This window comes from Calcarisporiella thermophila (assembly GCF_041956535.1).
Source record: "Calcarisporiella thermophila strain CBS 279.70 unplaced genomic scaffold VTP21scaffold_8, whole genome shotgun sequence".
NCBI lineage: Eukaryota > Fungi > Calcarisporiellomycota > Calcarisporiellomycetes > Calcarisporiellales > Calcarisporiellaceae > Calcarisporiella > Calcarisporiella thermophila.
In genome coordinates, this window is record NW_027192198.1 from 925,797 (window position 1) to 936,902 (window position 11,106).

Consider the following 11,106-nt stretch of genomic DNA (forward strand, 5'->3'; position numbering starts at 1 on the left):
GTATTATTTTCTTATGGGATACTATGGGCTTTTCTCTCCTTTATTCATATGTTTTTTTTTTTCATTCTTTCCATTTCCCTCTTTTCTTTTATTAAATGGTCCTCTGTTACATGTGCTAGTTCAGACTCAAAGGATGGAGAATTTTGGGAAAAAAGTAAATACACTCCCCGATGTTGTGCAATAGATATTTCGTGCACACGAAGCAGCAACAAATGTGCCCATCTCGCATTTTTCTCACGGTGCTCGTATAAAAAAAGCTCAGCTCAGCTCCCCACATTTTCTAATCACTCCCCTCGTACTTAATTCCCCCCCTTTGATAAACTAAAATTAAAAATGTACACTCGAGTTCTTACCCGCACACAAGGGTGAGTATATATGCACACGGGCTGCAAGGCTCATGCCGTACTAATTCTAATTTGGATGACCATTGCTTGATTAAAAACTAGGCTACCACTTCGTCGTACCTTTGCGACTACTGCTCAGCGAGCATCCGCCCGCACACTCCAAAACTACATCAACAATCAATTCGTCCCTTCCTCTGCCTCATCTGTTTTGCCAGTCACCTCTCCACATGATGGCAAAGTTATTGCCAATGTCCCGCTCTCACCTGCGTCAGAGGCCGACAGCGCAGTGGCCGCTGCAAAGAAGGCGTTCCCCGAATGGAGCAGCTTGACGGTCAAGGATCGTGTGCAATACCTGTACAAGCTTCACCGTGCTCTAACTGATAACATGGATGAGCTTGCAAAATTGATCCAGATGGAGCATGGAAAGAATTATACAGAGGTGAAGCTTACAATGATCAATGGATATTTGGTGCGAAGCTTTTGAAGGTTAACTCTGGCTGTCCTGCTGTAGGCAATTGGCTCAATCAGCAAAGGAATGGAGACTCTTGAGTACGCGATTTCCTTACCCCAACTCATCCAGGGTAAAATTCTTGATGTCTCCCGCGGGGTCTCCTGTTTTGATCGTCGTGAGCCTCTCGGAGTTGTTGCTGGGATTGTTCCATTCAACTTCCCGATCATGATCCCGCTGTGGCTTCTGCCTTTCTCCATCGCATGCGGCAATACCTTTGTTTTGAAACCAAGTGAGAAAGTTCCCCTCACAATGAACCGGGTGTACGAGATGATCAAGGATATCGGCCTTCCGGAAGGTGTGGTCAACCTGGTAAATGGTGACTCGAATGTCGTCAATGCATTGATCGACAACAAGGACGTCAAGGCAGTGGCTTTTGTGGGGTCATCGCGAGTTGCCGAGATCGTTGCGCAGCGGAGTCAGCAGAATGGAAAGCGGGTGCTGGCTCTTGGTTTGTATTTCCCTTATGCAACCTAGGTGCGCATTTATTCACTCACTCATGGGCATTAGGTGGCGCCAAGAATCACCTCGTGGCCGCTCCGGACTGCAACGTTGAGATGACTGCTCAAGGTAACGAATTCGGGTGGTAGCTACTCCTTCAATTGAGAATATTGACATCGCTCATCTATTGGTTAGATGTGGTGAACTCTTTCTCTGGTTGCTCTGGTCAGCGATGCATGGCTGCCAGTGCCCTCCTTATCGTGGGCAAACAGCAGGCCCTTCTTGATCAGATCGTCAAACGCGCTTCTACACTTAAGGTTAGCCGCGAGGACGGGTGTGTCGGTCCGGTTATCGACGAAGCCGCACAGAACAAGATCTTGGGCTACATTAACGATGCGGAAAAGGCTGGGGCCCAAATTCTCCTCGATGGTCGTCAACATGCCCAAGGCAAAGAGGGATGGTGGGTTGGGCCGACCATCATCTTGCACAAGAACAAGAGCGATGCTGCCCTCCGTGAGGAGATCTTCGGCCCCGTCCTCTCTGTGTACGAGTGCTCCACCCCGGAGGAGGCCATTGAGATCGAAAACTCGAATCCCTACGGCAACGCCGCGTGCATCTACACGACCACGGGTGCGACTGCCGACTGGTTCACAAGAAGATTTAGCACCGGCATGGTCGGAGTTAACATTGGTATGCCTTTCTTTGGATGTGAAGTTTTACATCGATTCAAGCTCATCCCTTCACTCGCTTTCCTAATAGGTACCCCGGTGCCGCGTGAGCCCTTCAGCTTTGGTGGAATCAACAAGAGCCGTTTCGGAAGTCATGTGGACATGACGGGCGATGGTGGTATCGAATTCTTCACCTGGAGGCGCAAAATCACCACAAAATGGACTAAACCCGCCGAGCAACACTGGCTTAACTAGTCTGTCTATGATTTCAACTGGTGGTGAAGACAAATTTTATACTCTGTAATTCTTATACTGATGATGGTTAATAATATTTCGAGAATCCGAGCCAAGGATATCGGCGTTTTCCTCTTCTGATCTCTACTTCATGGAATAAAGCTGGAAGCAAGTGTAAAATTAGATAGACCCAAATAAGTGATGGATTTCCACGATTGAAAATTCTTGCAGACTCGGTTGTAAATATAAATCTCGCTCTCAGGTCTCAAATATAGACCCAACATATCACAGCTATAAGTTTTAGACAAAAATTATTACCGTATAAAGAGTATAAAAGTTTAAATTTAAAATAATGATTAGAAAACAGTATGTCCGTATGGATAAAATTGTTACCAATTCTGTTAAAAAGACGAGAATGAAAAATAAAGCAAAAAAGATTGCCCCAATGCGGCCGGCAGCATATTATTTGCTGCGCCACTTTTTGTATTGAGTCCGTTGCATCACATTTTTAAAATATTTTTCAAACCAATTTGTCGCAGCTGCGTAAATAGTACATTATGCACTGCGAAAATGGATTTGGTTCGAATCTTGTGAATGCGTGGATGCATTACTGTACTTTACTGAAAGACTTTAACACTTTCTAACAATCTTGTCGAAACTTATGGACACCGCTGAGCATTACAAGATTTTTACGCTTTTCGTAGGGCTGTGATTACACAGTGTTACATTCGGGTTTGGCCAAACTACGGACTACTTTCCTTTTCTAGAGCTGCAGCGCATATGAAAGACGAGTGGCAGATGTGGCGGTTCAACCGTAATAATTCACGACCTGCCCTACTCCATAAGCTTCTTTATTCCTTTGTGAAGAATGGCAAAAGTCATTGGAACATTAGTTGCTGTCGTCCATAAAGCTGTAAATAATAGTTTGGTCGTGGATAATATTTGCAATCCTCTCTAACGAACCACCCAATTGAATTAGCGACAGTTAAATAAACTTGCAAATGTGGGAATGCAATCCATTTACTGCACCGTGTCTTTAGGTGATAATGTTCAGAAGACCTTGGTCGACCCCAGAGGTGGGCAGACCCCCAGTTTTGGCTCAGAGCATCGCTTTATGCTGTGTGAAGGCTCCCCGGATCTATTAATTCAAGTATTCAGTGGCGACTACTCCAAACCCCAACTCATCGGAGAGACACGAATCAATGTAGATAAGATTGTCGAGCAAGGAGAATGGAATGGTAAGTTCCGTATTTTAGGACAGAGAAAGCCGGTATTGGAATATTCAAGATACTTTAGAGTGGTTTAAAATTGCTTTAGGTGAGAGATATGCTGGTGAGGTTTTTATTAAGTTTGCTTTGTATTGCCAAGTAAGTGGCTCTATTTTCTTATATAGCGTAAGTTTGACACACCTTTGACTTTGCATAGAATGCTCCATCACGCTCAATCTCGCAACCAATATCCACAACCCATTTGCCGCCACCTCTATCGAATACCCTGCTTCATAGTTCACCCTCAGCTTCTCCTCCCATACCAAACAAACCCCCAGATATACCAACAATATCGACACACAATGACACGGTTGTCGTGTGGAACGGCTCCGAGCTGGTTCCATACTCTCCGCCCCATAGCCTCACCTCGACTCGCATATCCCCTGTGTACTCGCATAAAGATACGATTGTAACTTGGAAACCGACAACTGAATCCCCAATAGGCATCAACACTTCGAGACATAGTCCACGACCGCTTCTCGGTATGTCGCCCACTTTTCCTCGGTCCAGCTACGTCCCATCTCTATCCTCATCTAAACAGCACGTCGCTCCTCCGTTCTCCTTCCCGGAATCACCACACCCGCCTTTTTCTCATTCTGTGTCAAGGCCACCATTCTGCTGGACAATTCCAGAAAATCCACTGCACTCATCGAACACTAGGGCAAACTTCCCACGACACACTGGAGGGAATTTAGGCAGACCATCAGCTTCAGATTCAATCCAAACTGAGCGAGCCTCCTTTTGTATGTCCCCCAATGAAATAGCAACAAGAGACCGAAATCATTTTCCTATTCCGACGCTGCGTTACCAGACTAGATCCAGTCAGCCATCTTCCCCTTCTCCAAGACACCACGCTACATCATGGTCTCCGCTTCCATCAAACCACTCAATACCGCACTGGAATGAGTATTGCTTGCCCCAATTTATTGGAAGTCCAAGCCAAATGTACCGCCCATATTTTCCTCCATCCTATGAAGATAATCAATATCATATGCGCCCTGCCCACGAGTCAACTGGCCCCGAACCACTTTCCTCCTCGGTACGGCCACTCTCTAGTCCTTGCTCACCCAAACCAATAGCAGCTATTGCTTTCCCGGAACCTCAGCTAGACTCTACGTTCTCTACATCGGCTCAAGAGTGTGACCTGCAACACCACTTTGAACCTCCTCCACCGCAAGTCCCTCGAAGAAAGCGTTCCAAAACTGAACTGAATCAATGAGTTTTAATCGTGTTTTCTTAATGAAATAATCAATTCAACATTATCTTCCAAATACCATTCATCCTATAAGCATTCTGGGACATTTTTCACTTAATTACTATTTTGATCAGCGAAAACTCTCTCGAGATGCTCATCTATTAAATACAGTGTACTTATTTATCTTCCTCATTCGCAAAAAACATCTTTTTGTTCTGAAACTTCAACACCTCGTTTCCCCAGCTAGTCCATCCAGGAAGAAGATTGCGAGCAAAGAGCTCCAAACAACGTGGCGTGTTCGGTAAATGGGTGGCAAGAATTTCTGTCCAACCACGGCAGAAAGAAAACATAGATTGTGAAAACGGACAAAGGAAGCGGTGGTTACTAAGACGCTTACCATGTAACGGTGGTTTCCTTGAATGATTATGGCTCGGAACCCCTACCATGACTCGTTTCTCTACTTCAACCTCGCTTTTTATCCCCATTTTCCCAATGATAAGCCTTTCATATGGCTTCCGGTGTGGGCTTTCCAAATTTACAACTGGCTCCCCCTGTATTGTCACTTTCAACCAGCACATTTCTTCAATTAGACGTACCCCCCAAATCGGAAAGAGTTTTTCCACGACAAGACGACGGAATTTCGGCTTATTGGTACACCAGACTGCAATTGTACCTGTGCCTGAGGGATTTAGCAGACGCCGGATAGGAATTTTATGAAGATCATAGGCGTCGATGGGCATATAGGCAGAGGAGCGTGAGATAGATTTATTGGGCCACGGCGGATCAAGCACAATAAGATCAAAGTAGCCATGACGTTCGGCTGAAGATCAAATAATATGTCAATAATACATTCTGAAATTTTGAGATTAGAAATAGTGCTAGGTACCATGTTTGGCCAATATTTTTATATCCGCAATGTCTGAGAGGAGAAATGTAGAGCCAGGTGGTATCAAGTATTTTGATCCAGCATAGGAGAGATTAAGAGTTGTGCGGGTTGAATTGGTGATAAGACGATGGAAAATTTCTGTCGTTTCGAGCTCGGTATCTTCTGGAAGTAAAAATGCAACTAAATACGGAATGGGTATATATAACTGGTTTTTGTATTTTACCATTAAGGATTGTTTCACCTTCGTTCACTTCCAGCATTGCATTTCTCCTCATGGAATCCACCATCGAAATTAATCCAACAAAATCCATATTTTCTTTATCATCATACACTACCTCATTCCCAGTTCTCACTCGATACTCGGCGTTCCAACCTTCACGTATCTCTCTCAGTCCTAAGGCAATAATTTCTCTCATCATTGAGTGATAGTCTTCATCAAATTGCCCCGTAGTGACTGCTTCATTATTTTCGTCGCCATGTTCACAAGTTGCGTCGGTACTAGAATCTCTTTTCCTTTTTTTTGGAAGTGAGGCAGAATAGGGAACTGTTACTTCAAATTCAGCGGTGTTGAGAACAAATCCTGCTGTAGAAAATCCTCGAGCTAAATCTATAAGCAGGGCATGAGGTGTTTCTAGAAGTATTGACATATTACAATGAAGAATATCATAAAGTGACTTTAAATCCGAATTCAATTTAGAAATGGATACGCGTAAATAAAAAAGGCTCAACTTGACGCGTATGGTGAAGGGTTGGGCAAAAACAACATAGATTACTGTGTTAAAATTTTGAACATTTAGGATCCTCTTGTGTACATACTTCAAGGATACTGTTAAACACCCTTTTGAATCCGTAATATAGTAAACATGTAGGAACTTTTCTACTTTAATATTTTGCAAGCAGCCAATTTGTCAAGAAAGAGAGCGCCACAACCATATCATGGGTAGAACACAAAGATGCTCAAACCCACTGACACACTGGTACCAGTAGTGAATACATGTTTATGGACTAATTAAGACTTAATTCTTTGGGTTCTCGTATTGGAAAAATGAATTAATCTTGTCACAAAATTTTAAAACCTGCTAGACATAGAGAAGGGTACAAGCAGGGTGTAAGAATTTTGTAAAATATTGCTCTCCCGAAGCATTAAAAAACGACAGCCCATAAAAGCGACAGGAAACGTCCGACTACGTCCAGTTATAACTTCGAGATAATCAAGTGAAATTGAAAATATGAACTCACCATTTAATTTCTGTAAATAATAAAGGAAGTTTAGGGGAAGATTATTCCTAGTGAATCAAACGATTTGGAGGAGCTTAATTTTGTGAATAAAAATTTGTATTTTGAGTAGATCATTGTTGAATTCAATGTTAATCAGATGAGTTGACGAAGAGATCGCAAAAAAAAGAAAATTAAAAATTGAATAGTTCATATAATCATGCAATCATAAAAACGTCAAGTTTTTGAAATGCATTCTTATATAGACAGATGGAAGTATGGATGGAAGGATGGATGGATGAAGGGTAATAAATGAGGAAACTCTCTGAGGTTTCTCAAATTCGTCCTTATATACCTCCTTTTAAAACTCAATTTCAAATTTAATAAACTCCACTATTAAAAAAATTCACTTATATTCGTAAAAACAGAAATACGCTTTTGCAAAGGAATTGATATTTATCTTTCATATTACAGTAAGCTAATGGACATAATTAATATAACAAAAGTAAGCATTATTCTATGTTAAAATTACCTTGTCAATACATTTTGCTAAAGCAGAATAATGAATAATCAATAAATTTACGAGTTACAACTAAAATCGGCTGCGATATACTGTGCTCATCGTTTTCAGTAGCGATTTTTATATTTCATTATTTACATGTTGGTGACAAAGGGCTAAGAGATACCAGCCTCAAGCAAGAAGTAAGTGCTAGAGTGAGAACGGGATCAGAATCCTTTTTAATAATTTAATATTCCTGGGAGATATCACTATATTCCTCCTCCGTCTTTAAAGTAACGAGAGTGCCTTGCTTCGTTTTGTTCACAACACATGTATAGAATTCACCAACTTGAAACTGAACAGGGTATAGAAACTTCGGCATTTTGCTCGAACAGAATTTTATAATTATTTCCAATATAACATTTGGCAGAATGTGTGAAATAATCAACGACGCGCAATATTTACAAACCCCTATAGAGTAAATGGTTTAGTAATAAACACGAGTGCAAAAACTTAACAATTCCACGAGAAACAACTTATACACTAACGTTCTGAGAATGTATCTCTTGAGAAAATCTGCTGGCTGACTTTGAGCATTTGAACATGGTTGCTGGGCAAGTAATTGGTTTGACAATTAATTGGGGCAGATGGTCGGCTTGCTTTGTAATGCAAGCGCAGCTATGTAGTATCAATAAAAGCAAACAAAATTATTGCACTCATATTGCCTACTAAATGATTTACACAATAGTTTCTCTGCCACAGATGGTTTCCCATATTCCCACCAAATGCTTCGCTGCTCAGGAGGATATTAGAAAATGAACAAGAAGGAAAATAAACAATTGTAGTTTATTTTCATAAAGATGATCGCAGTACTACAACAGACCAACTTAGAACACAAGTGCAGCACCTTTGTTTTTCTTCTCACCACCAAGCTCGAAATGCTTGCAGCGTTTGATGGCAACTAGTTTCTTGTACTTGCACACAGTGCACTCAAGTCGCAACACAACCTTCTTGGTGGTCTTGGCTTTCTTGTGGAAGACAGGCTTGGTCTGACCACCATAACCGGACTGTTTGCGATCAAAACGGCGCTTACCCTGAGGGGTATCAGATTTTTTGCCCTTCTTGTACTGCGTCACCTTGTGGAGTGTGTGCTTTTTGCACTTCTTTCCAGCGCAGAAGGTGTTCCTTGTCTTCGGGATATTGACCATTCTAGGCGGATGAATGCAAGTCACTTTATAATAAGATTTCAAAAGGAGAAAAAACAAAGAGTAACCACATGATCCTGGTGGGATAGCTGTGGTTTACTTACCTCAATTATAATTTCAAAAAGAACTATAGCGTATTTCGTGAACTAACAATATTTCACGGAGACACTTCAGTTCGTAAATTGCAAACTGATGTTCAAAAATACAAGATCTATGGACTATTTTACGCTTAAATATTCAAGTTATGTAGAGTAAGGCACATAAATATATCACCTAAGGATATACCAAGCTCATGAGTTATTATATTATAGTGATAGCCAGAAAATTTCTTATTTTAGTCATAAGTGCTATGTTGTATACAGACTACCGGAATAGTTTCCCAATATGGTAATTTCTTTTTTAAATTACCTCAAACTTGTAAAATATAGATGAAAATATCATTGGAAATTATACAGCACACAAGCTAACTTTAGTAATGCATTATAACCATGTTTAAAAAAGAGATGCTATAACACTGGGATATTGGAGATGAAAAAGGGGTTGAGGTGTGCTTTATGAATGCACTATTACTCTATTCTTTTCATGAGTTATGTTTTATCCTCTTTTTAACCAATTTCTTGTGTCATACTTTTACATAATATACAGCTTGCAGCAGTTTCAACATTATTGAATGGATCTTGTCGATATGTTCATTCTTTATATCTCTTCACTCCTTCTCTATTCGTTCCCACAGTTCAGACTTGTTCTTTGGAAATCATTGATAATAGCTGAACCCTAGCTTCAATTCGTTCCGCGTGTGCTTCATGATATTAAAATCCGGAGGCTATGTGAGTCACTTTAGAAAATTCATTTTGTTGCTTTGTTACTAATCTCTAGTTATTTTGGAAATATATTTGAGACCATTGTCATATAGAAATATGACTTGTAACCTTATGATCCCATAATAATTCAATGATTCAAGTGACTCTCACTGAAGATATTCGTACATAATATGAATCGAGTCCTCCATTGGTGTTGCACAAATAACCGACGCCATGAGAAGTGACATAGCCCCACCAGCAAAGATCCACTCCCGCGTTTATGTGTTGGCCTGATATAGTGGTTGTGATTTAGCGCTCCTATGTGCTTGCAGTAGTATTCTCTCCCACCTGTATATGCGAGCGTAATCTGCATGTCATCCGATAATACAGCTCAATTCTACTCATCCTCAGCTCAAACTTTACACTTATTCGCAAAGTCCAATCAACAACAACAACATACACATTTATCTCGTATTCGATCTTGAACCCTTACGATCGAGGCGCTTGTATATTTCTGCATTCCTTCAGTAGATATATGAAAATAATAAAATTTTTTAAAACATGTTGAGTTCATTGTCCAATTGGTAATCATATTGAAGCTATGTGTTTTGGGTGAAGGAAATCACATATTTTTAGATTTGTATCTATTTTCCTTTAAAACAAAATTCTTTAAGCTCTTTTTTATCTTCTGTGGATGCGGGACACCATTTGGATCTCACTATTCTATGCGGCTTATGTGAGTTATTTTTTTTTCCTTGGGATGTATTTTTTACATCCACTTGATGATTTTTATCTGAAGGATAGTAGGGTAGACTTCTACGCCAAAATCACTCAGCTACTGCCCCTGGCCTCCCATTTTTGTGGTTAGATTTCTCCTAAGGATTTTTGCTATCTATTTTTGTAGCCGCTAGATATTACTTGCTTATTGCTATACTATTGATAGCGGTTGATTCCTGAGAAAAACCCGTCAAACTCTTATGGGCTGGTATCGCCTATGAGAATCGAATCCACAACCTAGTGTTTCGGCTCTGGTGCGGCTTATGTGAGTCATATTTTTTTTTGATCAATCAAAGGGAACTTTTATTAGTTTCCGTAGCTTACAAGGGTTTAATGGTTACAATGAAAAAAGAAAGGGGGAATAAAGAGGTGGGGATATGGTTAGGTGGCAAGGTGGAAGTTAGATTTTGACAATTTGTGTTAGCCCAGAAAAGGAAGCTTATGTGAGGCATATTTTGTTAAAACTGCGCCTCAAATCAATATATATATGATAAAAAATATCACGTGAACAAGAAGCCCGGCTAGCTCAATCGGTAGAGCGTGAGACTCTTAATCTCAAGGTTGTGGGTTCGACCCCCACGTTGGGCGGTCCTTTTTTTATCATTTTTGGAATATTATGCTCGAAGAATGACTTAACTACTAGTTTTTTTTTTATCTACGAGAGAAGTGTAATGATTCAAGTGCAAAATTATAAGTGGAAAATTTTTAATAGTACCTCTTTATCTTCGTTATTACCTTATTTCTATAATCTACAATCTTTTATGGTTTCCACTTTTTCACCCTTATATTAGCTATTGAAAAATACCCTTTCAAAATATAATGATAAACTAACATTTTGAAAAAAAAAATAAAATCCATCATTTAATACTCTCTTTTATGATAATGTTCCAAAAGTAAACGCCCAACGTGGGGGTCGAACCCACAACCTTGAGATTAAGAGTCTCACGCTCTACCGATTGAGCTAGCCGGGCTTCTTGTTCACGTGATATTTTTTATCATATATATATTGATTTGAGGCGCAGTTTCTGCAGAGTTAAAAAAGAGGGAGGGTGGGGGAGGGTTAGTG

The 11,106-nt window shown here is 40.5% G+C and overlaps 4 protein-coding genes and 2 non-coding genes across 6 annotated transcripts; 3 read left to right on the plus strand and 3 right to left on the minus strand.

Moving 5' to 3' along the window:
- Positions 1-333: 333 nt before the first annotated feature.
- On the plus strand, positions 334-2,216 carry VTP21DRAFT_11228 (uncharacterized protein; the record flags this gene model as incomplete). The annotated part of the gene is made up of 6 exons (XM_069390651.1): positions 334-365; positions 447-783; positions 856-1,303; positions 1,363-1,422; positions 1,489-1,983; positions 2,053-2,216. 6 exons carry the CDS (start codon positions 334-336, stop codon positions 2,214-2,216), a joined length of 1,536 nt encoding a protein of 511 aa, XP_069252778.1.
- An 847-nt stretch (positions 2,217-3,063) lies between these two features.
- VTP21DRAFT_11229 (uncharacterized protein) lies at positions 3,064-4,682 on the plus strand (the record flags this gene model as incomplete). The annotated part of the gene is made up of 4 exons (XM_069390652.1): positions 3,064-3,108; positions 3,175-3,433; positions 3,513-3,562; positions 3,621-4,682. The coding sequence occupies 4 exons, from the start codon at positions 3,064-3,066 to the stop codon at positions 4,680-4,682; spliced, it is 1,416 nt and encodes a 471-aa protein (XP_069252779.1).
- Positions 4,683-4,834: 152 nt separating this feature from the next.
- VTP21DRAFT_11230 (uncharacterized protein) lies at positions 4,835-6,191 on the minus strand (the record flags this gene model as incomplete). Its single annotated transcript, XM_069390654.1, has 4 exons — positions 4,835-4,980; positions 5,056-5,478; positions 5,545-5,706; positions 5,768-6,191. The coding sequence occupies 4 exons, from the start codon at positions 6,189-6,191 to the stop codon at positions 4,835-4,837; spliced, it is 1,155 nt and encodes a 384-aa protein (XP_069252780.1).
- Positions 6,192-8,145: 1,954 nt separating this feature from the next.
- Positions 8,146-8,466, minus strand: VTP21DRAFT_11231 (60S ribosomal protein eL42; the record flags this gene model as incomplete). The annotated part of the gene is made up of 1 exon (XM_069390655.1): positions 8,146-8,466. The coding sequence occupies one exon, from the start codon at positions 8,464-8,466 to the stop codon at positions 8,146-8,148; it is 321 nt and encodes a 106-aa protein (XP_069252781.1).
- Positions 8,467-10,555: 2,089 nt separating this feature from the next.
- Positions 10,556-10,628, plus strand: VTP21DRAFT_t91. The gene has a single exon. It is a non-coding gene; the product is annotated as a tRNA-Lys (tRNA).
- Positions 10,629-10,938: 310 nt separating this feature from the next.
- On the minus strand, positions 10,939-11,011 carry VTP21DRAFT_t113. The gene has a single exon. It is a non-coding gene; the product is annotated as a tRNA-Lys (tRNA).
- Between the last annotated feature and the right edge of the window lie 95 nt (positions 11,012-11,106).